Genomic DNA, 27,316 nt, shown 5'->3' with positions numbered 1-27,316 from the left:
AATACTCAACCTTATCTTACTATTCCAACAGACTTGCACACAGTACAGAGGCTTATTGATACCTTTGTCTTCATTGCGGAGTCTTGGGATCTTCGGATCAAAATTGATAAGACCAAGGCTATCACTTTTGGTAGAAACATTCGTCACTCTTTTGACCTCGGACCTTATTCTAGTTACATGATTAAACGTAACCCCAATACAATTCACTGTATCAATAATAGACAGGAGTAATCATCGATTCTTCACTGAGGTTTCATGTACGTACATATAAGGTCCATTGTGAGTAAGGCAGCTGGACTCTCATCAAACTTACTAAAATGTACAGTTTGTCGTACCCAAGGATGTATGGTTTCCCTTTATATGACACGTATCCATCCTCTTCTTGATTGGGCTTCAACAGTTTGGAATACAGGTTACGTTGGTGACATGAAGTTACCTGAATCTATACAGAGAAGATGGCCCAAAAAAATATCTGGATTGAGTAACTTGCCTGATGCCCAACGCCTCGCCACATTAAACTTATTCTCTGTTAAAGGCAGGCTATTACGAGCAGACTTCATTAAACGTTGCTTGATTTTAATTTTTTTTCATGGGCTTTCCCCTATAAAGCTTTTGGATTTGCTTGTTTTGTTTCCACTCTCGAGTAGGTTACTAGAGGTCATTGCTTTAGGATATTCCACACTTACTGTACTTGTGAAGCCAGGTTGAGATAGTTTTGTGTGAGTTCATTGTTGAGACATGGAACTCTTTGCCATCTCATGTTGTGGAAGCCAACACCCTTGCCATCTTTAAGAAGTTGTTTGCTGAATCGCTCTCGGTTCTGTTTTATATAGGAAGATTATGATTGATGTTGTCTGCTATTAGTCCCCTATACCACTTTCACTGGAGGGGACTATAGGTTTGCCGTCCATCCGTCCCACGTGTGGTTTTTTTTTCACACTTTTTTACCCATACCCTTTAACATATTCAACTGAAACTTGGTACATGGCTTTATTATGATATGTTACAGAACGAGTTTGACTTTCAGGGCGTTTCGTCAATTTTTCAGTGATGTCCTTTTTGAACTTTGAAAATATCACATCGGTAGGGGACATGTATTGAAAATCAATTCTCGCTCTTGTTCATTTTTTTTCTGTTCTTTCTTCTCCAAACTCCTTTAAACAAATTGCTTTGTATGCTCTTTCGTCTTTTATGACTTACAACACACTTTCAGCTTTTGCTGGTGTGTTGGTCAGATACAGGGTTCCCTTTTGGGAACTGAAACAGGAAACCCCTGTCTGTGTGTAGTGGAGAACTATATGCTCCTTATGTGTGGTTTTCCAATTCAGTGGTTTCACCACTCCACGCAAGCCTAGTGTTGGCTTTGCGGTTATGGTGTCTGGCTTGGGATCTTAGTGTCTTGAGATCGAGCCTTGTTTTGCATTGAATTAATACCAGGTGGGGTTGACTCAGCCTGTCATCCTTATGAGGTTGGTGAAATGAGCACCATTGTACTGGGAATAGGGGGCATTACATCAGTTGTATCACTCTGCCCCCAACCAATGATGCAACCTGCAGCCACAGGCTGGACATGAAGAAGAAGAACCACTCTGTGCAACTCGTGTTGGGTACTGTACCAAAAACCACACAAACATTTAGGTTGAGCATGGGCTGAGTTTGAGGGTGTATTCTATTACCAACAAGAAAAAAAGCAATCAAGAGATTGCAGACCTTCGCCAGGACTTGTTTTGTGTGTTTTTTGTGGACTGGTGTGTTGCGTAATTAATAAGACATAATTAGAACTACCACTTTATAAATGGTGGCAGTGATGTCTGGTTCAGCGATTTCAGAGAACAGGATCTTTGAAGGTTTAAAAACAAAAACAAATGGCTGCCGAATCATGTGACCGATGATGCCATTAAAAAAATTTTGTGGACCATTTTAACCTGAGATGACCCTCAAAATTTTTCATACTGATCGGATGAAGCTTTCTACATATGCAATGATGACGACATAACGGAGGCACATATAGCGTCATTAAAAAAATCACACATTCCCCATGAGAAGTATTTGCCGTGTGCCAAGTTTCAATTTTTTCCTTGGTGCAGGTTCAGAGATACAGAGGTCCAAAGTTTTTCCGTTTTTCCAACGTGGTTGCCACACCACATGACCGATGACGGCATAATTGCCACTGTAACATTCTGCATGAGTCGTCTCACCAATGGTGAAAATTTCGTCTAAATCCGACAAGCGGTTGCAGAAAAAACACGAAACTTCTGTGCAGACAAACAGACAAACAAACAAACAAACAAGCAGTCATAGACTGGTACTTACGAAATGGTCAACTTGACCTCTGACCTCGTCTAATTAAAGCTGTCTCTAGAGAAGGTAGCGACCCAAACCAGAAGTTTCTACGATGATTCTGTACCAAACCATCAAAAATCGAATGTTTGACCTCACCGTGACCTTGACCTTCGACCGATTTTGACCAAAATCTAATCAGCGCTAGCCATCACCCTCCTGAATCACATGGTGTTATTTGACATTGGTAGCTTATTCCGTTCTCGAGTTACCGCGGATTAACGTAACGTAAAGGTCACACTCGACGGCCCCCCCAACTCGAAAGGACGCCGGGGCGAGCGTGATGACGTCAGCGCGCACACGCAAAACCTTTACGTGACTTAACGACGCGTCTGCTCGAGCGCGCTGCGCCACGTGACGAGCCGTGACGCGGCGGGTGAAATATTTTTTATACAATCTTAAAACGTCTCCAAAACATCCGATTTTTACCAGAATTTCGACAACCGAGTTTTAAGCGTCCTAAGCGATCGCAAAAAACCGAAGACAAAATTAAAATCGAAGTTAAAACGAACTCGTAACGTCGAGCGAAGCAAAAATACTCCATTTCTCCACAGGAATTTAAGGAATTATTTAATATTATTTTATAACACTGAAGTTTTTAAAACAGCCGTAACTTGACGAATTGACACACAAATTCCACCGAACTTACCTCGATCTTCCAAACTCACGCTCCGTCAACAATACCTGTGGTAACTTTTCTCGAGTTATCATGTTTTGGATGTTTGACCTCACCGTGACCTTGACCTTTGACCGATTTTAACCAAAATCTAATCAGCACTCGCCACCACCCTCCTGAATCACGTGGTGTAATTTGACATTGGTAGCTTCTTCCGTTGTCGAGTTATCATGCCTACAAACAAACACACAAACAGAGGACGGAAGTCATCAATATACTTACGAAATCTTTAGATTTCGTAAGTAACAAACCCAAATGCAATGCCCTCTCCTTCAGCGAGGGTGATGAGCTTGAAGAGCGGTCGCTTCAGCACTCCAAGGAAACGGTTGATAAGGAACGGCTGGCTTGGCAAGCGATAGCAAGCTCATTGGGCACTGAACACTTTCTCTGTGTCTCTTCTTCGCTGTGTCCTCCCCGACACGGGAAAGAGATGCACTTCTTCTTTTCTTCTTCTTCTTCTTCTTCTTCTTCTTCTTCTTCACGAAAATAGCAAAGTATTCTTCGTGGCGGTGAATTACAAGAGCGTTGTTTGCTAGTTTTCACAATTCTTCCAATAAAAGTCGATCCTGACATGTCAGTTCGCACTGCCGATCGAATGAGCTCGTGGAATTGGAGATTAACCGGAGAAGGGAAGTGCCTGAGAACATGAGGAAGGGATCGCTGCGGTGGCCGAGTGATGAGTGGCACGAGGGCGCGGGCTGACACGTCACGCAGAGCACGCCGGGCGACGTGGCACCGAGGAATCGAGGAACCGCCTGCCATCGGGACTCATCGTTTGGGGCTCTGTGTGAACCGAGCCGGCCGCGCACACGGAACACCGAGAAACTCGTTGACTCAGTTACTGGCAGGGCCGCCATGGGTCTGACCATTTCCAGCTTATTCTCGAAGTTATTCGGCAAGAAGCAAATGCGCATCTTGATGGGTGAGTGGGCCCGAGTGGGCCTGAGTGGGCCTGAGTGGGCCAGGCGGTGGGTTCGGGGGGGTTCTCTCGGTTCTTCCGTGTCCTCTTGATTACTCTTTTTGTTCCTTCGTTTCCATTGTCGGTGTTTTGTGGACCTGAGCTCGACGAGCCGTGTGTTTAATGTGTCCACAGTGGGACTCGACGCCGCAGGGAAAACCACGATCCTGTACAAGCTCAAGTTGGGGGAGATCGTCACGACCATTCCGACCATCGGTAAGGAGGCAAACGCTGAGACCGGTTCTTCAACATTCTTGTCTTTCCATCGGAAGTTTTACTCCAGTTGATTAGATGTTGTAGATGTTTCACTGTTTGCTTCTGACGTCGTCTTTACTCGGTTTTAATGTCATCAAATCGGAATGGGAGATGGGGGGGGGGATGGGGTGGATCGGATCGGGGGGATGGGGTGGATGGGGTGGATCGGATAGGGGGATGGGGTGGATCAGATCCGGGGGGCGGTTGATCTGGGTGGGTGGGGGATGGGGTGGATCAGATCCGGGGGTGTGGCGGTTGATCGGAGTGGGTGGGGGAGGTTGATTGATTGGAGCTGGAGGGGGTGATGGAGGAAATGAGTTGGGGTGGAATGGATCTGATCAGAGTGGGGGGAGGGTTTGGGGTGAATTTACTGTGGAGAGAGGTGGGTTTGGGGGAATGTGAGGAGGAAGGGGTGGGGTAGAGGTGTGGTGGAAGGGGAGTGCAGCAAGGATTGTGGGGGGATGCTGGCTGGTTGGCAGGTGGAAGATGAAGATGGAGGAGTGGGGGGAGGTGTAGGTAGCTGCTGTGGGGGGGGGGTGTGGTCTGGTGAGAAGGATGGGATGGGGGTGTGGTCTGGTGAGGAGGATGGAATTTGTGGGGGGAGGTTGGGGGGAGAGAATGCAGTGGAGACCCTATAAACTATGAGTAGCAACAATTTGCAATTTGAAGTCGTTTTGTTTCCATTGTGCGCGGCGCACCGAACTTGCACCCATTGTGTGCGAAGCATAATGCGTCCATCTTCTTATCAACCTGTGTCTCTCTACACCCAAAAGGAAGATGATAGTAAATATTTTCGTTTTTTATTTTTATTTTTTCTAACATGTCAAAATAAGCATACTGTTGTGGGCCGGGTGTTGGTGGCGAGAACGACCACTAGGTGGGGAAAGCTTATGTCTCTCCCACTAAACTCCCCCAGAATTGTCAGCCATCGCTCGGATAACTCCACGAGCCGGCGGGTCGTCTAACCGACCGTGGACGCCAATATCTCAACCGTGTAGCGTAGGGTCTATTTGTCTATAACCAATTTACCTAATTAACTACGCGATTTCGACTATCCGGGAAACCACGCCCTCGGCACGTCTTGCTTGAACTGGGTCACTCTACCGACTGCGGTAGACATCCAACTACCGACTACCAACTCCGGTTCGGGTGCAGCCGAGCAGAAACTGCCAAAGCCGTGCCGGCTGGAATGAACGGATTATCGGGTATAAAACCCCACCTAAACTCAGATCCGAACCATGCTGGACCAATTCAAGAAGGGACAGAAACGGACTGGGAATATTTCTACAAATGTTTTATTTACAGTAAACTAGTACGTGCCACTAAAAAAAAAAATAATAATAAAAAATAAATAAACCACACAGGCTGTTTCTTCGCTCTCACGTGCCCGTACGTGCGTGACCCGGAAGTTCGATATTATTCGCAATTTATTTGTAATACCCAATTAGTCAATTAGTGCCAACGTATTTTACCTTTTCGCAATGTCGTGACAAGGAAAAACAAAAAGAGAAGAGAAGAGAGAGAAAAAATTTACTTCCTGGTTCGGAGCATACCAGCACTCTGATGTTCCCGAAATTTATACACCGTCTAATATGAAAACGATCATAACTTGGGCCATTGTGTTTATCTATAAATGCGCATAAGAAATCGAGAAATTATTAGAATACACGAAGTCATCACTCTCCAGAAGCCCGTACGTTGTAACCCGTAATGGGGAACGTGGCCGTGCTTCCCTTCCCCATCGGCCACGCCCACGCAACAATGTATCTTCCCATTGGTTTGGTAAATAATTGGCCATAACTTGGGAAGCACTTGTCCGATTAATATCAAACCTTGAAAAGGCACATCCTCAGGTCCCCAGCAATATACCTGGCAAGTTTCAATTAGATCGGACCAAAGGTTGTCGAGAAACAGTGCGCACACGCACACGCACACGCACACACACACACACACACACACACACACACACACACACACACACACACACACACACACACACACACACACACACACACACACACACACACACACACACACACACTGCTGGAATTATAGATAGATGAAGACACAAAGCAAGACAACGCGAATATGCAAGAAGGAATATTTACAATGATCCAAAAACACTTATTCAGTTCTACTTAAAGACGGGCCCACACGCAGACGCACACACAAAATTAAAAGAAACCCAGAGTCTTTATTGGACCCTTGCAGCCGTGGAAAGAGACAACTGGGGGCCAGAGTTCGGTGGTGTACCTGACCGTCAGAAGAAGGGCATGCTCCGTGATGCGGCACCTGACAATAGTTGCTGGTTTGGTCCCCAGTCGCACATGTGAGACTCGAGGTTCGAGGTGGAGCTCGGGTGGTGAATGGCCGGGGTCCATGGAGGGGGGTCGGGGTTGCTCTTCCCTTCCTCGTAGAGGGCCAGCAGAGACTCGTTCCCGCCTCGACACCCACCAAAAACTCTTCAAAAGAACTTTTAAAACGCTCTCCAAGACCTCAAAAAGAACATCTGCCTCAGAGAGTGCTTGGGAATTTATTGACCTCCCTCGGTGGGGAGGGGCCTTGGTGAACACACCTCGCTGTGTCCGCCTCTGATTGGACAGGTCCTACGGCCCACCTTTCTGGGGCGGGGCCTTAGCCCCTACCGGGAAACCCCAGCCAGTCTAGCACGTGGGTTCATACTTGACGAGTAACAACATCAATGTTGCACAGGCCGTCGTGCAAGAGTTACAACGTTTGTGGAAGGAACGTTGGTGGAAGCGGCAAGGAACGGCTGCAAGACCCTGCCTTGGCAAGTCAGAGTGCTTGTAGACAGCGGGTGGGTAGTGGATCGTGATGGGGAATTGGTTGTTGGTTGTTCGTTGGATGTAAAGATTTAATCACCTAACTAAAAAGAAATCGCAACGCACGCCTTTGATTCTCCCACGAGACAAAAGGAAGGGGATCTGACTACACACATACTTAACGACATAACTGACTTTTGGGACATTTGTATGTTGAATGCAAATGGTTTCCAGATCCGTAACAATACAATCAGAAAGGGTTCAACATTAAATCGATCCTATCCCAAGAACTTCAGAAAAATGAAGTGTTGTGCACGAGTAAAGGTTCACACCGATTGTCTAATTTGAGGTGCAGAATTGGTGAGTTGAAGAAACTCATCAGCAGTGACAGAATGTAGAAATGTGAAAGTGAGATATTAGAGTGAGTGTAGAGAATTATAAAAGACTAGTACGTGCCCGTTAGGGTGGTCCTTATTTCTCAACTTCAGATTTTCTAAGTTCCAACCCCTGGGATTCATTGGAATAGTCGAGAAAACTCTCCTGGTGAACTTTTTTTTTCCCAATCGGACAACATTTATCCCTCCCTTATCGACCTTGAAGTTTCACCCTGAAAAAAATAAATTGTTAGGGGGGCGGTGAGAAGAACGAGTAATACACATTACACAAACACACATATCGACATATCCGAGGTTGAGAATTAAGGACCACCCGAGTGTCCGTACGTGCGTAGCCGTACGTGCAACCCCCCCCCCCCCAAAAAAAAACTTTCAAACAACCACACAGGCTGTTCCTTCGCTCTCGTAAACTACGACTGGGTTGGGGCATTGTGTTTATTTATAAATGCACATAAGAAATCAAGAAATTATTAGAATACAGTAAGTCATCACTATCCGGAAGTGGTGCGTGCCCGTACGGAATGTTCACATGTATTCCAGGAATTATCGCTTGCATTGAAGCGACAACTGCTGTGATACTTACACACAGAGTTAATTAAAATCGAGTTTGCCTCCCTGTCTTTGCTTGCCATGACATTCGCTGCCATTTACCATTGCCACTCCTCCACCACGGTAACTAAGGCGTTCTTTCCCCATCGGCCACGCCTACGCAGCAACGTGTCTTGTCATTGGTTTGGTAAATAAATGGCCATAACTTGGGAAGCACTTGTCCTATAAATATCAAACCTTGAAAAGGCACATAATCAGGTTCCCAGCAATTTAGCTGGCAAGTTTCAATTAGATCGGACCAGTGGTTGTCGAGAAACAGCGGACGCACGCACGCACGCACGCACGCACGCACGCACACACACACACACACACACCTACCTGGAATTATAATTGTGATTGAAAAGAGAAAGAACTGGGGTTTATTTGATTGGTTGATTGGTTGTGTGCTTTGGCTGAAGGTAGGTCATTGGTTGCTTGTCAAGGGCGATACTGGATGGTTTGCCATTGCCTTCCCAGCAGTGTCGGGGCAGTATGAATTTTTTTTTTCATGGTGCTGCGATAGCTCACCTACACTTGGAGAAGGACGGTGTCAGATTTTTAACATCCCCCAAGTAATGCCAGCACGTGGGACACAGGGACACCCAACTTGACATCCATCCGAGGGACGGCAAGCACATTGATGAATCGCCCTGCTTGTGGAACACCAGGATGACCGCTTTTGGAGCTGGGTCGGGATTCGAACCCAGGCCAGGCCAATGTTAACTGCAACACTTAGAGTATTTAAATAAATAAACTTGTGTTACACACACCAGTGACTTGTTTACTTGTAAGCAACTTTGCCACGATGTTCTTGATAGTTATAAATTATCTGTAGATGTTTCCATGATTTGTCTGAGTTACACCCAACTGCCAACTACAATATGATTACACAGCCACACATAAATGTACGCACATGGGACTACAACCTTCCTGGCACAGAAACGACTCGGTCTGTTTCCATTTCAGATGAATAACTTTATTTTCCCAATTTTTTTTTCCTTCCATCATCTGCAGGGAATCTACACACATTGAAACCTTTCTCCGATCGATCAGTGCGTCCAATGGCACAGCGTCCTGTCGTTTTAAAATGACGATGAGCCATCTTGTGCTCATGCAATGAGCTATCAATGGAAACAAAATGGCGCCCATGACCCACGTGACCAGAAATATTTGGGACTTGCCATGTCGCTGCTGTATGTATGTAGGAGAAACTCTAGAATTCAGAGAGGAGAGTGGAATGTGGAGTGCAACGGGTTGTGTAGTGGTGAGGGGGAAGTGGCAGGTGGGAGTCATGCATCGAGGCTGGAGGGGAATCTGCTGAGATGTATGCGGCAAGGATGAAGGTGTCGGGGCGGGGGGGGAGAGGTGGCTGGTGGGAGGGGGCTGGCTGGTGGGTGAAAGTAAAGTGGTGAGGATGAGGGGTGAGGGAATGGTGGCAGGAGAAAGGGGAGTGCGACAATGACGGGCAGGAGAGGATTCGGGGGGAAGGGGCATAATGTGGGGCGAGTGCGTGGAAAGATGGGACGGGGGTTGGCTGGCGAGGAGGATTGTTGGGAGGGCGTGAGAACGCAGAGAACTGAGTGGGATGAGGGGGTTGGAGGAGGTTGTGTGGTGGTTTAGAATAGGGTTGGGGGGTGGGGGAGTGGATGAAGGGGAGTATGGTAGGTGGGAGAATAATAAAAGGGGATGGTAAGTGGAGAGGGGTGTGTGGGGTAAGAATTGGGTGGTTGGAGTTTTTAAAATCCAATGGACATTTGTCAAATATTTTTTTGTCGTATTCAACATAAATGTGGAATGGCTTGTAGAAATGGCAAATTCTAACAATCTTGTATGTTTTCAGCAACTGAATGGATTATGAAGTGATTGTAATGGTGATCTTGTGTGGTGTGGGGTGTCAGGCTTTAATGTGGAAACGGTGGAGTACAAGAATATCTCCTTTACGGTTTGGGACGTTGGTGGACAGGACAAGATCCGTCCGCTCTGGCGGCATTACTTCCAGAATACGCAGGTAGTACACAATCCCAGCATTCATCTGAGATGCAAAGCTTTGAAGAATTATTATTAGTGTAATTATTTATTTATTTCCGTTTGAGAGCATTCAGGAAGTTTAGATTTCTGATTTCAGGATGGCACGCACACACCACACCACAGGTTTAATACAACACAAATCCTCAAAAAGATGGTCCAATATATAAACTTCGAAACCTACAAAGTACGTACCAGTTATATGTGGAGGATTTCACAACCAAACTACCAAACTTAAAACAACCTGTTTATAATTCCAACTGCATAACTATGCCTGAGAATATGAATGGAAAAGAAGGGTGGACCGAAATTAATGGTGTTAACGACGTGATATCATGTTCAGTCAGTCTGACAGTCGTGACGACACAAAACCACTTTTAAAGAGAGTTGTGGTTAATGGTGGAACATATTACGTACATTCCGATGACAATTGTTGCCAGACCACGATAATTATAATTGTAGAAGTATGATAATTATCATGGGCGTGATGGCTCGTGCACAGAGTGTAGGAACCTTCCGTCCGTAAAGGTTGCACGCATGCAGCCAAGTAGTTTGCAGGCGGCTTGTCGTCGTCGAGGTGCGACAGATATTAAATAAAGTTGGTGAGTAAAATTGTTGATACATTTTTGAAAAAAAAAAAACACGACAGAAATGAGTAATAAAAACGCTTTTTTGGGGAGGATGTAAAAGAATGTTGCGATGGTATGCCAAAAGGTACGTAAACGATGTAGGTATGGTCACAAGGCATTATCATGTGCAACCATCCCTACATTTTTCTTTGTATCTTGTTTGTGTCTGCAAATGACACGGTACATGTTTGTGCGTGTGCATGTGTCACTGCTCAAATTCGTACGTGGAAACCATAAACACGTTCCGTACTTTTCGGCCAGTTGAGCCGATGTGGAGTACAAGTCCAATTGGCTTAGTTTTCCCATTTTTCTTTCCTCCTTCCTTCATGGACAAGTTGATTGGGAGTATAAGACGAAGCTAGATCAATTACAGTAGTTAGCAAAACTGTCATCGAGTCAGGAAAATAGAAGTGTTAATAACTTCATATCGCTCTGGGCTTACCTCCCCTTTGCCTTCCCAGCCCACAAATTATTTGAGCAGTCCGTCTTGAGACGCAAGGGCTTGCTCTCAGCACCACGAGCCGTGTCCCGAGCAGACACGGATTAAGGGTGCCTTGGGCCCCGGGCGGTAACCCAACCATGGGCCCTCCGACTTCCTTTCCCATCCCATCGTAATCTGCGTCTGTGAGCCAAGTCTCAGTGTACCATGTTAAGTTTGCATCAGGTCAAAGTCTGGTCAGTTCTAGATCTCAGGATGTGTTCTAACTGTATTGGTCGCTGTGTATTTATTTATTTATTTGTGTGTGTGTGTGTGTGTGTGTGTGTGTGTGTGTGTGTGTGTGTGTGTGTGTGTGTGTGTGTGTGTGTGTGTGTGTGTGTGTGTGTGTGTGTGTGTGTGTGTGTGTTTGTTTGTTATTCGCATAACTCAGAAAGTATTAAACCAAATTGCTTGAAATTTGGTGGCATGATGGGTTATTATCCAAGGAACATTTGATTAGATTTTGGGAGCGATCGGGTCAAAGGTCAAGGAAAGGTCAAATTCGTATTTTTACCATAGCGCGGTCAATTTTGATCTAATTGGCATGCAACCGATGCCAAAATGTTCAGAATTCATTGCCCAATCTTGTGATGGGCGACATGACACAATTAAATCATTACCCTTGTTAGCGGTGTGGGGTCACGACCTTTCAAAATATGCGGTTTTTGTCATAACGCGGTCAAATCAAAACTGATTTGCATGAAACCAACACCAAAATGTTCACTGTTCTGTTCCCCCCCACTCTCATGCCAAGAACAAAAAAGTAGCGGAGGCGAAGTTATGCGCTCTTCCGAGTGCCCATTCTAGTTTATGATGTTTCAAAATAAATAAATTTGTCAGAACAAGAACACTTTTTATGAAAAATATCGTTATATTTTGAAAGTAAATCAACAATGACATCGATTTAGACCAAGAAAGCGCAATTGAATTGTAAGACCATCATTTGTCTAACATTTCTCCACAGGAAGCACTGCACGTGTACAGCATTATGTCGGTCTTTTCCCAGACTGTCGGCTGAACTCGTCAATGATTTTTGAGAAGTCGAGTCCTCTCAGTATGTCGCTCGCGATGCTCATGATTGAAAGACTTGAGTTGATCGTGTCCATTCGGTTCCTGACCACGTCCTTGATACATTTTAGTTTTGAGAAGGACCGCTCGCCCTCACCAGTACGATTCAATACAATCACCGGCAGATGGAGGGTGTCGCACACTGACAAAGTTGTTTCATTTCAATGTGGACACGCCGTTAATCCGAAGAGCTCTTTAAATGCAGGGAAATGTTTGGCTGAGTGCGTGTATCTGGAGCAATTGATACATTCTCAATTCTGCTGACTTGGTTTGTTTGTATGAGGTTTGAAGCTCTGTTGAAGAACTGCGTGGGACGAGGGGGTTGGAGGTGTTGGCGTCGTGGTTAGGGTGGCTGGCTTGGGATCTCAGGTTCCTGAGTTCAAATCCCACTCAGCTGTTGAATTAGTACCAGGTGGGGTTTACTCAGCCTGTCATCCTTCCGAGGTCGGCAAAATGAGTGCCAGTGTACTGATATAATGGTTGTATCGGCACTGTTCCATGCCTGCATCCTCAGTGCGGTAATCTTCATCCTGATGAAGCAGCAATTTATTTGGAAGGGAAGGGAAGATGCCAGCAAGGTAGAAAACTGAATAAATTAACTTCTCATCGTTGAGATAGGAGCTGGAAAGGTTCTCTGCAGCTTGCTTGAGAGAGAGGGAAGAAAGTGGGAAGAGACTAGCTTGGATTGGAATCCAAACATTGATTTCCTGGTATGTTTCAAGACACTGATTATATATCTGATCAATGATGACGAACACCTCTGTCTTGAATTTCTACTTTAGTGACCACAGTGTCTCCTCTTCAGCATCTCCATCATCAAAGCAGTGGTTTCGCATCAGGACACGACTCCGGTCTGAATTGTACTCGTGGTCACGCAGTTTAATCCATAGGACTTCAAACTCCGTCCACTGGGTCTTGACAAAATTAACAAGAGACTAGAAAGGACACTGCAACATTCACATTTAAGCTGGTCTCTTGAAGCAAGAGACTGGTCTGGTGAAATCGCTCCAAGACTGTGGTCCAAATAACATTGAGTATAGCTGAATCTTGTTCACCCAGTTTATCAAGGATCGACAGACATTTCGGCGAGGAGGTATATCACAGCACCACGTCTTCCTCCTTGTAGTAAACCCTCCACTCCACACCCACACTTCTCCCACCCCAACAAGCAAGAGTACCCCTGCACTGTTGGGTTTTTTTTTGGATACATAGCTGAGGTTTGTCAAAGAGCTAGAACACGGAACGGATCAGGACGCACCATAACAAAAGGAACAGCAGAAAGAGAAAAGAAAGGGGGGGGGGGGATTTTATTTTTATTTTTTAGGAGCTTGGTGGCAGGATTTGCACTCCGGCCACCGTAAAACCCTTCACTCTGCGAAACACAAAAAAAAATTAAAACCCACTCCTTGAGAGTACCTCCTGTGTAGCTGCTCTTCGCAGGGCAACTCACCGGATGACGGGATTGAGCAAAACCTTCAGGACCCCCACTCTTTGATCGGAGGAAAACCACGGGTTGAAAACCACGGGGTGACCTTCCCAGATTGGATTGTGGTAGTGTGACGGGATGGTGTTGAGGTGGTGTCCACAAGACGGCGGTCTCCTCGGGTTAACCTGAGGAGGTCCCTTCGGGTGGGTGCCTAGTATGTCCTATCCCGAAGAGAGGATGATCACCTGTCTGTTTTCATTAGAGCTCAAGCATTTGAACATCGGTCTTGCAGCACTCTTTGAGGTTCGGAGATCAGATTGCGGCGAGATCATGGCGGGTCGTTACACTTACTATTGGTCTGGTTCCTTTGATGGTTACCATGCACAAGGAGTTGCTGTATCTGTGTCCAATAAGCTGACTTCAATGATAATGGAGGTAACACCACTCAACGAGCGTATTATGAGACTGAGGATTCGTCACTCCTTGGGTGTCATTTCCCTGGTCTCTGGATATGCTCCGACTGAGGCGAGTGATCTCACTGTGAAGGACGCATTCCATGCCACGCTCAAGTCTGTGGTTGGTCAGTGCCCCTGGCGAGATACTCTTCTGGTCTCGGAGGATTTCAATGCATCGATTGGAACTGATGGGGATGGTTTTGAGATGGGTTGGTCCCCACGGGTTTGGAACTGTGAACCAGAATAGCATCAAGTTCCGGTTCATGGTTTCAGTGCCCACAGGCTCATCGCTGGACTTGGTATTCCAACGCTGGTGGTGTGGCAAAGGAGATTGACTATGTGCTCGTTGATGGTGGCTGGAGGATGATCCAGAACTCCAGGGTCTACCAGAGTGGTCAGTTCCTCAATGCTGACCACAGGCTTGTGGTAGCAATTCTGAAATTGCAGCTTAAATCTAGGAGAATGGTACCATCACAGCCTCGGCTGGATGTTAACAAGCTCAAGGATGAGAGGGGAGCTGAGAAGTTTGCAAACAGGCTGAGTGGGGATTTGGGTGGGTCTGGGTACTTTGGGGAACCTTGAAGAGTTGTGGAGTGCCTTCTTGACCATCCTTGATGTTGCCGGTGGATGTCTTGGAACTCACCGTAGGGAGAAGAAGAATTTTGTCTCTCGGGACACCGGATACCATTGACCTGAGTCGCAGGAACAGGCTTAATGGCAGAGCTGAGCTGTTCAGGGAGTCGAGGTGTAAAATTGTACGTTTGCTGAGGGTTGACAAGTATGAGGTATAATTTCGAGTGACGAGAAAAACTCTTAAATAGTAAACGCCATCCTATAACCATTGAAGGTCTCTGGGTGGGGTTGGAGGAGAAGCATTTTTTGGACCAAGGTAAAGGACCTGAGTTTTTTTTTTTTGTTTTTTTTTTTCCCCCAATTGATTTCTGTGGAACTTAATTATTATTGGTCACGTACACTAAGGCAGAGACATCGTTATCTGAACGAACCACTGCAGAAAGATCATCTGCATAAGCAATAACTTTGACAGGATCAGCCATCGGATGAGGAAGAAAACGACAAAGTTGTGCGCATAACGCAATGATTGGAGAGGGCGGACAAAGGACCGATGCCTCTGCTGACTGCAAAGGGCTGGCACAGAATATTATTGACTTGGAGGAGACCATCAGTATTTGTGTGCAATAAACTAACATAAGAAATAACATTTACTCCAAACCCAAAACCCTGCAGGACAGAGAGAAGGTACCAATGATTGATGGCATTGAATGCTTTTTTTTTTTTCTTCTTGATCTTGAAAGACCAAGCCAGAGTTTTTCTGTTCAATATCACAAATGTCTATCTTGTCACAAACGATGAAAATATTAAAGTGTGTCGTTCTTCTGGGGACGCAATAAGATTGATGTGGATCGACAATTTCTCCGATGACAAGTCCAAGGCAATTGGTGAGAGCCTTAGAAAATATTTTATAATCTGCATGTCACAAAGAAATCAGACGCCAGTTTTATACCCGCCACAGGTCTCCTTTATTCGGTATTAGGGTGAGTACTCCTCTATGGCAGCTGAGTGGCAGTTGAATGGATTGTAAACTGTCCGTAAAGACTTCAAATAGTTTTGTTCGAAGAGGTCCCAGAAAGCTTTATAGACCTCTGTCTATAAAGTGCCGGCCGGAGGCACTGCTGTTCCGTAAGGCTTGTAGTGCAACAACGAGTTCATCCACAGTCATTTCCTTGTCCAACTGTTAATGTGCAGAAGTGACGAGGTGGGCAACGAAAGTATAATTTTATCATCGACGACCTTCATGTGATACAAATCAGAAAAAATACTTTCACCAGGGTTCTCATGCCCTTGTGTGACACAATACTCGCAGCTCAAAGAAGCAAGCAGTCACCATGACACCCCACCCAAAACAAACAAACAGACGGATGGTGGGAACGGAGGGGGATTCACACCCATTGGTACTCCTGGGGGTTTGAGAGGTGTAAGAGCAGTACATTGAGAGCAAAAAAATGGAGTTCTTAATGTACAGTGTGACTCCGCAATTAGGACAGGGTTCAAGTCTATCAAACCCGAGGAGACGATAGCCAGGGAGAGACGCTCAGGAGTCTGGGATGTCCGGTGGGAAGAAGGATTCTGTTAAACAGATGATGTCTGGCTTGTGAGATCTATCAGATTGGAGCAGAGGCCTTGTGTGTTTGAGGTCCACACATTTCGTGACGGGAGGAGGAGCTGCTGGAAGGGTGCATGAACGTGAAAAGGTGTGCGAGCTGGGAGGGTGCAGGACTGGGGAAAAGCTTGGATGGTGTAAGGCAGAGTGCTGGGAGAGAAACTGAGGATGAGGGGGAAGCTGAGACTGCTTGTGATGGGCGGAGGGGACTGACATGACGTGGTTCGATACCATGGATAGACGTGAAGGGGAATATTGTCATCCGCGCACATCCGATGCAAAATGAACGCGTGTTCGGTCTCATGAAAATCCTTTGATGAACTGGAGGAGAGAATAACAAATGTTCTCACCAACATTCCTGAAAACATGTTGCAATCGGCAGTAGCGAATGTGCCAGTCCGATTTAAGGAAATGTGGTGTTGGTGCTGGAGCATATGTGGAGGTTTGAAGAGCTGTGCATAAAACCATACTGGACACATTCATTTGCAGTTTTTTTTCATAAAAATGCTACAGCAATTTAAAATTGGGTATTGACTTATCATACACCCTGCAGTAAACAGGATTAGTTCCGAGCTTCCCAGGCATCATGGACCATTGGTTTGGACGGGAATGGCATACGGGCCAACCAAATACTTTTACATTAATGACCAATTTCAAAAAATTTTTTTGTCTATTTCTCCACAATACTGAACCACACATGCATCATTTATTTCTATAGTTTTCTTCATACTCACTGGCATATCTATTATGACGCTCTGATTGCGGGACCAAATAAATAAACAGCGTTCATTTGAATGTTGAACATATTTTGTGATATGTAAGCACGTCACTGAGCAAAAGTGTTCACAGTCGATTATCATTATGTTCATTTTTTTTGCTAAATTTCTAGCCGTCTTACTTTCGCTTCTCTGTTTCAGGGTTTGATATTTGTCGTCGACAGCAATGATCGCGAGCGTGTGCAAGAAGCCTACGAAGAACTGCAAAAGATGGTATGCACGCACGCCGAGTGTACTTGGGTGTCCCATTTGATTGATGCAACATCCGGTGATGGTTGTGCATGAAGCTGGTCAGAAGTACGTGTTGTGTACCATGTGGATTTTGACCAAACTGGGTTTCACTCATGATTTTTTTTTTTTTGCAACGTCGATACAAAACATCTTGTAAAGCTGAAGGTTTGGTCGCTTCTGTGCAGCACGTGGTGGTGGGTTTGCATCAGTATTGCTTTAGTGCAGATATGTCGCTGAGGCTGAAAGCTGTCCATCTAAAACTCTTCGACATATTCAAGTAGCACAGGTTCATAGGCATTTGTTTGTTTGAATCGTTCCGTTGCAGTGCCGATAGCCTCCCCACCCCCTTTCATATTTTTCACCTTTTGTTGCCTCGTAACCTGGAATTAAATTGCATTACATCAAACTTTTTCCACCTTTGTGTTCGGGTTGGGCATACAACCATACTTTTTTTGAAAGGAGTTTTTTATGGCCAAATTTCATGCTGATCACGAATCCGTTGAACTTTTTGACATAGGATGATGTCTTAGGTTGGTAAAATTCAAAATGGCCACCAAATTTACCCACTTTTCAGGTAAAAATTTGATAATTATGGCTTACTAGGGCATGTAGTATTATTATTACATGGGTGTTGCACTCCCTGTTGCTGACCCCCCCCCCCAATTGACTGTGGTCCACCTTCGCTTGTGGAAACACAGGCTGCGGTGAACTGGTTGAAATGGGGGTAAAGCTCCAGGGATCTGTGGCATCCTTGCTGAACTTCTAAAGGTTGGTGGAAATGCTGCACTCGTGTCGTTCATGCAGTTTTGTGCTCTGCCTCGAACACAGGCATCATCCCAACTGACTGGAAGAGAGGCCTTGTTGTCCCTCTCTGGAAAGGGAAGGGTGATCGCCAAGACTGCAACAACTACCAAAGGGTGATGCTGCTCTCAGTGCCGGGCAAGGTCTTTGCTCGGATAATTATTGATCAGGTTCGTCACCATCTGCTTGAGCACCAGCGTCCAGAGCAGTCAGGCTTTATACCAAAGAGGTCAACGATTGATGGTATCCTTGCTCTTCGGGTCCTCACCGAATGCAGACAAGAGTTTTGGCAGGGTCTGCTTCTGCTTGCAGCCTATGTTGATCTCTGTAAAGCGTTTGATTCAGTGAATCGGGATGCCCTCTGGAGGATTCTTGGTCTTCGTGGGGTGCCACCAAAACTGATCTATCTGATGTCTGAACTCTATTCTGGTAGAGTGTGTGAGATGTGGTGATACCATTCTCCGACTTTCCAGTTGTTACTGGATTTCATCAGGGGTGTGCACTGGCCCCCACACTTTTATGGACTGGATTCTGGGGAGGATGTTTGAGAGATCAAGCTGCAGTGCATCATTTGGGAATGTTAAGATCTCTGACCTTGATTTCACAGATGATGCAGTCATCTTTATGGAGACTCTCGAAATCCTTTTGGGGGCCCTCGAGGTGCTGAATGAGGAGTCAGAGCTGCTGGGATTACGGGTTTCCTGGGTCAAAACTAAGATCCAGGCTTTCAATGACATATTGGATACTGCTGTCCTGTCTGTATCTGTTTGTGGTGAGGATGTTGAGGTCGTGGAGAGATTCACTTACCTTGGCAGTGATATTCATGTCTCTGCCGACTGTGAGCCTGAGGTCAACAGATGTCTTGGTCGGGCCTGGGGAGTCATGGATTCACTGGATCATGGGGTGTGGCGCTGCTGGTACCTGTGCGGAAGGACGAAAGTCCGAGTCTTCAGGTCCTTGGTGCTTTAAGTCTTGCTCTCTGGATGTGAGACTTTCACTCTGCCCATGGATCTGAGATGGAGATTTAATTCCTTTGGTACCAGGTTTCTTCAGAGAATCCTTGGCTCTCGCTGGTCGGACTTTGTGTCCAACGAGCGGTTGCTGAGAGAGACTCAAGTGAGATTTGTTATCTGCATAGTCCGTGAGCATCAGCTGCGGCTGTATGGACATGTGGCTAGTTTTCCTGTCGCTGATCCTGCTCACCAGATTCTCTCAGCGAGGGAGTCTCGTGAGTGGAGGAGGCCAATGGGCCGACCACGTGCCTCGTGGTTGCAGCAGGTGATCGGCATCTCAAGGAGATGGGGATGGTTCTGACGGAAGCCCATGCAGTACCGGTGGAAAGTGCACGCAGCGGCATGACAAAACTTGGTGGACAGGTGTGACATGGATGAATCGATTTTGATTTTGATGAAGATAGAGATCCACTTTATGATCGAGGAACAACTTATTTGAATCGAATATTATATTATGAATGTGAATCTGAGGACAAACCTGTATTTTTACAGTTTTTTCTCTCAAATCGTCCTGACCGTACATGCACAGAGAGGAGTGAAATTAATTTTTTTAACATCAGTTCTTATTTTCTCCACTTTTCCCACCACCATCCTCTTATCCTTTCAAACTATACCCTCTGTTTCTTCTCCAGAAATACAAAAAAAGCCCTTTTCCCTCCCGACCTTATTCCCCACGTAACCACGTGACTACTTCTTCAGACTCTTCCTCCTCCTCCTCCTCCTCCTCCTCCTCCTCCTCCTCCTCCTCCTCCTCCTCCTCCTCCTCCTCCTCCTCCTCCTCACGTACCATCTTCCTTCCATTTAAACACTCATGTTCACCATATAACTTTTTTTTTTCCAACCTTTCCTTTACCTAATCTTACATAATCTTTAAAAATAAATAATTTTTTACAGTTTCTTTTTTTCTTGATATCTTTTCACTTCTAACCTTACCCCTCCCGTAATCGCGTGTTTCTCAACCCCTCTCCTCTTTTTCCCGTTACTTTTGTCGACCGACAGCCTCCTGCGTTTGCCGATTCAAATTCACGAAACACCTTCACGATTTTTGTTCAACCTTTCCTTTATCTAACCTTATGCAATCTTTATCAACCTGAGCCTCGTCCTGGCGGTGGTTGCTCTCTTCATCAAACACTATTCCTTACTCTCCATGCACTGCCCTCACTCCCCCACACCCACAGGAATACCTCTCGCTCCAGCTTCCCTCCACTCCCACCTCATGTTTATATGTGTGTTGTACCATCCACCAAACAGTGATGACTCCATTTACAGGTCGCTCTCTGAAAACATGGATCACCTTCTTTCCTCATTTGTGGTGACTTCAATTGTCGTCATGCCAGTTGTCTGGGTATGGGTACCTCTCTCACCTGTCATGGCACTTCTGTGACTCATTGGGACTGACAGCCTGTCAACTTCCTGACCCAGATCTCAACCAACGGTATTCCATCCCTTCTGGATCTGATTTTGACCAAATTCCCTGAAAATATCTGCTGTTCTTCTTTTGCTCCAATCGGTTCTTCTGACCACATGCTTGTCAAAGTAGACATCTCTCCGGCTGTTATTAGAGAACCACCTCCGTGCTATAGAGTATGGCAATTTCACTCAAGCTGACTGGCAGGGTCTTCAAGCAACCATTAAACTTCTAGACTGGTCTCCCATCGCTACTTTCTCCAACATCAACCCATCCAGGGAATTCTTTCAAAGAAACTTGCTCTCCCTCATGCACAGATTTATCCCCTCTCGTCTTCAGTTGTCCCACACTTCCTCCCGCCCATGGTACACTGAAGCTTGTGGCGAGGCAATTGTCCTGAAACAATTTGCCTTCACTTCATGGAAGGCAAAGCCAACTGAAGGCAATCTCAGTTACTTCCACAGAGTTCGGAACAAGTGTGTCCACCCTCAGGAGAGCCAGAAAACAACATCTTTTGAAGCTCAAGTCTGAGCTCTCAAACCTTTCTCCCTCCTCCAAATCCTGGCAGCATATAGTTGTCTCTTTCTGGTGTATGTTCCCCCGCTACCCCCTCCCTTACCTCAAATGGCCGCACAGCTGACACTGCACGTGAAAAGGCTGAATACCTAAACTCTGTGGTTGCTTCTAAATCTTGCATTCCAAACCCATTGCTTTCTGTACCCACCTTACCCAGTTGCACCCAGCTGTTCCTGGACTATGTGTCCTTTTCTTCTGAGAAAGTGGAGAACTTGCTGTCAAACCTCAACTGAGATTCTGCAACCGGTCCAGACAGCATCAGCCCACATGTTCTAAAAACCTGCTCTGCTGCACTTGCTCACCCTCTTTGTTCTATTCTCCCAATCTTTGCTCAAGGTCATCTGCCATCTGCTTGGAAATCGGCAAACATTACTGCCCTGCATAAGAAAGGTGCAAAAATAGATCCCTGCAACGACAGACCAATCAGCCTTCTCCCAATCATCAGCAAGGTTATGGAATCCATCATCGCTTCAGACATTAAATCCTTCCTCTTCTCCAATGGCTTGATTTCTCATCATCAATTTGGTTTCAGACCAGGTTACTCTGCACTGGATATGCTGATTCTGCTCTCCCAACAATGTTTGGGGATCCTCAATGCCAGACGTGAAATCAGAGCCATCTCCCTGTACATATCGTGTGCGTGCTTTCGATACAGTCTGGCACCCTGTCCTGCTCACCAATCTCTTCCTGTGGTATTCAAGACCATCTCCACTCATGGCTTGCAGACTTCCTCTCCTGTCCCAGCTAAAGTGTGGGCCTTAATAGAGTTCTCTCCTCCTCTCATCCCCTCTTCCTATCCAGGCTGGAGTTCCTCAAGGGAGTGTTCTGGGCCCTGTTCTTTTTTTGGTTTTCATCAATGATCTATCTCTCTCTCTCTCTCTATCTCTCTATCTCAAAAATCCTCTATCTCTCTATCTCAAAAATCCTCTATCTCTCTCTCTCTCTCTCTCTCTCTCTCAAAAATCCTCTATCTCTGCTGATGACTCCACCTACTGCTGTACCATCTGTCATCCCTTATATCGGCAAGCAGCAGCCTCTTCACTCTTTGCAGCTGTGGATAAAATCATAAGCTGGTCCAACACCTGGAGCATGACTTTCAATCCTGACAAATATCTCGCGTACTCACGATGTGTCTCAAAGGACCGTCTGGAACCCCCCCCCCCCCGGTCGACTTTCTCAACAATCCTCTGAAGTCCTTTCATTCAATCGTCTGGATCTCACCATCTGCCATGATCTTTCCTGGGAAAGCCACATTTGCAAGCTGGCCTCCAGTCACCGACTGGGCATCTTCCATCATGCAAAGTCCTTCCTTGACACACCTGAGCTCCTGACTACATACAAAGCTTTCGTCTGCAGCCTGATGGAGTACTGCTGTCCCCTCTGCTGGTGTTCCCACCTCTCCGCTGTGGAAACCAAGGCATTTAGGATCATTGGTATCTCCCACGGTGAAGCTGAGTCTTTGGGTCTCTCTCTCACCGCAGGCTGGTCCGTGGTCTTTGTCTTCTACGACCTCCTCTCCGGTCTCGCCCCATCCTTACTCTGTCCGAGATCCCCCCCTCCCCCCCACACCCATATTTCCACAGAGCGCTCAAGGTCTGCCAGCAGACCCCTTCTGGTAAAACTACCAAAATCATGAATCGCTGCTCACTTTCACCCTTTCATTCCTCTCCCCCCCCCCCCTGGCCATTTGGTCAAAACACTCTTCAATCCCACTCTTCCCTCCAGGTCTTCAAAACAGCTGTTCACTACCACCTCTCATCTTCCTCCATGCAAAATCACGATCTTTTCTACCCCCGTTAATCCACCCCAAACCCACCTCCTTCAAATTCTCTGGTTTCCTTCCTGAAAGTCCCTGTCGTATCCATTTTGTTTACCCTACCCCATCTCTCTCCCTTCCACAGATCTAATGTCTCTGTTCCCCACTGTTTTGTTCTTCTATCCCTTATCTCCTGCTCCCTTTTCTTGTATGTTCTGTGTGTTAGCTCTCATACGAGCCTCGACATTGTTACCAAAAAAAAAAACGAAAAACCAATGTAGCATGTTAGATCGGTTGATGTAATCGACACTGTGTAAAACCATAATCAATTTATTTATCTGACTTTAAAACTCTTTAAACCTTAATTTAAATTAAATTGTATACTTTAACACGGAAGAACACAAATTGCCTTGTTAATACTTCGAAGAAGCTGCATTTTTGCAGTACTTGGACATGTCCAATAGTTTGGCAATACGAGCGCAGACTTTGTGGATTTCCAGATTTGTTCCATCATCGCCACATGGGGAACCCTTTTCCACGGCCTCCTCGCGTGGATGTTGCGTGCAGGGCGGCCATGCCAGAGCTCGCATCTCGCTTGAGGATGGCCCGATGGGCCACATGGTCCGAATCTCTCCAAGTCCATGACTGAGGATGTGACCAATCTGTTGAACGTGGCCGTGACCGCTGCGTCAGAGGCGGTCCGACCTGCGAGAATTGTGTGTGGTCACGGGAGGATGACGCTGGGACAACTACTGAGGCTCAAGAGGAAGAGTAGCTGAGCGTGTGGCTTTGGCATTCGGAGCGAGCTCACCGTCGGGACTCCAGGTGCCGGAGCGGGGCTCGCTCAGTCATGTTGATGTGTGGGAGTGCACGGTCCTGGGTCCTGAGCTGGCAGTGCCGATTACTTTGCGTCTCCAGGTCCATTTGCAAGGCCTGGTTGCACAAACTGCAGTAGTGCTCGCTCTGCAAACCATCCTCTCCCTGGGCATTCGGAGGGACAGCATGACATTTGCGGACATGGTGCAGGCAAACTTATCGCTGCTGCCGGCGTTACATGTGCCCTGGCTGAGTGAGCCTTGATCTGAGTGGACGAGTAGATGCATCTCACGAGTAGATTTTAAAAGTAGATTTTCTTGATGAGCATGCTGGGATTTAGATGCTAAGTTTTTAAAAGGAAAGCAAGTAATTCCACGATTTGCATAAATCGAGAAATGTTGAAAAAGCTGCAAGTTTGCAATATCCCAATGACATACGACAACAAAGATTACATCGTTTTCCTGTTTAATATTGTACTGTATCTGTGTTCTCCTTTATTTGCAGCTCCAAGAGGAAGAGCTGGTTGGTGCAGCATTGCTGGTGTTTGCAAACAAGCAGGACCTGCCCAACGCACTCCCAACATCTGAACTCACCACAGCGTTGAACCTAAACAGTGTGCGCGCACGCACTGTGAGTATACAACTCAAAATGGATCCATCTGTTTGCAATATCTTTTCTTTGTGTGCTTTGATCGTAAATGTGAGCTGGTGGTTAAAACTGTCGCAGTGAGCTGAAATGCGTGGAGAGTGTGAATACCTAAATATGTAATGCTGACTTCTTTTGGCAGTGGTTCATCCAAGCAGCGTGTGCCACGCAAGGTGACGGCTTGTACGAAGGCCTCGATTGGCTTTCTCAAGAACTCTCCAAAAAATAGTGTGGACCGTGAACCATAGCTCTCCTCCCCACCCCCCCCCTCCCTCTGATTCCACCTGCGAGTGCTATCGACCACCTGCCATCTCGAGAACCCGTCCAACAAAAAATATTTTGCTGTTTTTTTTTTTGTTTATATGTTTTTCTGGCATGGCAAAAAGAACCTGAACATCAAAACTTGTGCTTGTGAAGGTTTGAGCCTATTGCCCAACAGTTCTGACCAGTTCTGAACAGTTCCTTGAAATGACTTTTTTTTTTTTTGCCTGCACTTGGGAGGGGTGGACAAACTAAGTTGCATCAATAATTGCATTGTATTGGCAGCAATCATAACTTTTTCTTTAGCAAAAGGACCAGAGTTTGAAAAAAAAAAAAAGAAAACATTAATTGCCCCAGAAGCCAAGTGATAACCATAACTTTTTGTTGTTGTTGTTGTGCTCAAATAATGGCAGTATTCAAGTTGCAGCAGTCGAAGGTCCATAAACTGGAAATCAACAATAAAATGCATTTTTTTTTTGTTTGTTTTGTTCATCTTGATTCGGTGATTTGTGTCGGAAGGCGGCATTCACTTGGTGCATGATTAAACCCTTGGCTTTTCCTTTACAGGCTAATTTGAGAATAATATAGTCAGGGAGATGGCTCGTCATGGAGAACAAAGCAACTTGTAATTCCTTGACGACAAGCTCAGCCCTGACAGTTTGGGGGAGGTCGGGAATGCAGTTGTAAGCTGAGATTATTGTTCCCCTCTGGCTGGATAAAAATTGGTTTTAAAAACAAATGCTTGGTTCTTTTATTTATTGATTTGTAAACTACAACTGTCTGCCTGGAACAGTGGGGTAGCTAGTGAGCTAGACCAACTACCCATGCAGCACATGCACTCGTCATTCCCACTTTGCCTAAGTAATGATTTTTCACATTTGAAGCTGATATGGTTTGGTGGTACTTCGGCAGAGGAAGTTTATTAAATACAGTATTTATATCTGGTTTTCTGACTCGTTTGTTTCTTGTTTGGCAAATGTAAAACATTAAATACTGTGTCGGTTGTCACCATGTTGCTCCAAGAGGATCATTAAAATGAATCGAAGCATTTCCATGGTGAGCCACTGGAAGAGGTGTTCAGTCTCACGACTAGCCATGATCTCCTTCACAAACCCTACTGGAGCTGGCCTCCAAAGCTGGCTGGTGACTGTCTGGGCATCCTCCATCATTCCAAGTCATGCCTTGACAAATTGGAACAACAAACAGCTGACAAAAGCCTATGTCCATCATTCAAAGGAGTTGTGCTCTCCACATTGAACTGGTGCCTGAGTACATCTTTCTCCAACATTGAACCTAAACCACAAGGCCTGTTGCTCTCATCTGACAAAGGTCATTGCCTCTTTTATACCGCCTCTCCTCCAGTCTGGAAGGATGCACGTGTTGTCTCGGTAACCCCCTCCAGGTCAGACTCCAAGCTTCCTGCGCACTTCCACTCGTGTTCCTCTTCCTGGGGTTGTGGAATTACCTCCCTGAGGCTGATAAACCACACTTTCCCGTTTTCTGTTTTATTTTTGTCCCTTTTGTTACTGTTGGCATTTGTCATTTATTTCTGCGTTCAATCGTACTTCGATCTTTATATTGTCTCGTTTATGTGGAGCAGAGACCTATTCTGATAACCAGGAGAAAAACTCAGTTTTGTTGTTTTTTCCCCCCAAATTTTTGTCCTTTGTCTCTAAAGTTAAACCACTCCCCTGACTCGCAATTTTTTTTTTTTTTTGCAAACTTCTCACCTAAGTACTTGGTCCGTCAATCCTCAAGTTCCGACAGCACAACCTTTTTCCGTGACCAAAACAAAAATTATTTCCACCCATCCCATAATCTTTATCTCAGAATGTTAAAATTGGGAATCTTGAGAAGTTCAGTTTTCAGAGATTGTCTGTGCACAACAACCAAAATCCCCTTCACGTTCTTTTCGTGTCAAACATTACCACATCCCTCCACTTCATGTACCCTGTTTCTACAACCTTGTCCCACCCCCTCTCCCCCCCTCCCCAAGCTCCCATACTCATGTTCCCCACTCTTGTCTTTCAATACAAAATTTGGAAGATGGGCACGGAGTGAGTTGATGGGTGCAGAATAGATCATAGGCTTTGGATGGGGGATGATCTGAGATTGTGAAAGATGATATTGAAGAGGATGTGGAAGTTGGGTCCACAGATTGGGGGAGGGGGAACAAATGAGTGGAAGTGATCAATGATTTTGTGGGTTGCTGGTAGGCCACCTGTAAATAGGGGGGGGGCAAAGCACAGAGGGTGAAAAACCAGAAAGGAGGTGGAAGAAACCACCGACCTATCGGTGATGGCAAAGACTCAGCTTTATCACGAGAAATTCCAATGATCTTGAAGGCCCTGGTTTCCATGACGTCAAGCTGAGCAATGTGAGGTAAGGGTGCCAGCCCAGAGAGGAGGGTGGTACTCAAACATTGGTCTTGGGTTGCCAGAAACTTCACCTTCTTTGCTGCAAAAGACAGTCAAGGAGTGGTCGGTTGGGTATAGAGAGAGGGTTTGGTGATGAGATTTGGAAGCAAACACAAAATTGAGGCATTCAGCCTTCTCACAAGCAGAGTCCGCTGTGGGGCCAGTTGAAGAATGGGAAGGGATGGAAGGGGAGCATAGTTTGGAGATGGACTTATCAAGGTGCTCCCATGTTTTAGAATTTAGAGAAGGGAGACAAATTTGAAAGTTCAGTCGGAGGGTGCATAGATATTGTTTTCTGGCTCTCCTGAGACTAGATACACAATTGTTGCAGGTTTTGTGGAATCAGCTGAGATTTCCTTCG

The 27,316-nt window shown here is 45.9% G+C and overlaps 2 protein-coding genes across 2 annotated transcripts in view; both read left to right on the top strand.

The window, feature by feature from the left end:
• Nucleotides 1-3,646: 3,646 nt before the first annotated feature.
• Nucleotides 3,647-25,483, top strand: LOC147019284 (ADP-ribosylation factor 4). Its single transcript, XM_085899654.1, has 6 exons — nucleotides 3,647-3,938; nucleotides 4,110-4,190; nucleotides 9,894-10,003; nucleotides 17,173-17,244; nucleotides 24,137-24,262; nucleotides 24,420-25,483. Exons 1-6 carry the CDS (start codon nucleotides 3,872-3,874, stop codon nucleotides 24,504-24,506), a joined length of 543 nt encoding a protein of 180 aa, XP_085755780.1. The 5' UTR covers nucleotides 3,647-3,871; the 3' UTR covers nucleotides 24,507-25,483.
• The window catches only part of LOC147019276 (inosine-5'-monophosphate dehydrogenase 1-like), a 315,330-nt gene continuing 306,049 nt past the window's right edge, over nucleotides 18,036-27,316 (top strand). The window contains exon 1 of the mRNA XM_085899653.1: nucleotides 18,036-18,043. The gene's annotated coding sequence lies outside the window, so the exon portion shown is untranslated. The remainder of the gene's footprint in view (nucleotides 18,044-27,316) is intronic.

This window comes from Eptatretus burgeri, chromosome 10, assembly GCF_056783735.1.
Source record: "Eptatretus burgeri isolate ZD-2024b chromosome 10, Ebu_testis_v1, whole genome shotgun sequence".
Lineage (NCBI taxonomy): Eukaryota > Metazoa > Chordata > Myxini > Myxiniformes > Myxinidae > Eptatretus > Eptatretus burgeri.
This window is presented reverse-complemented; position numbering and strand designations above follow the sequence as displayed.

Excerpts from the sequence above, each read along its gene's own strand:
- LOC147019284 (XM_085899654.1), top strand. The coding sequence starts at position 3,872 with ATGGGTCTGACCATTTCCAGCTTATTCTCGAAGTTATTCGGCAAGAAG. Across the intron at positions 4,191-9,893 it reads CACGACCATTCCGACCATCG|GCTTTAATGTGGAAACGGTG; the intron begins GTAAGGAGGCAA and ends GTGGGGTGTCAG. Across the intron at positions 17,245-24,136 it reads ACGAAGAACTGCAAAAGATG|CTCCAAGAGGAAGAGCTGGT; the intron begins GTATGCACGCAC and ends CTTTATTTGCAG.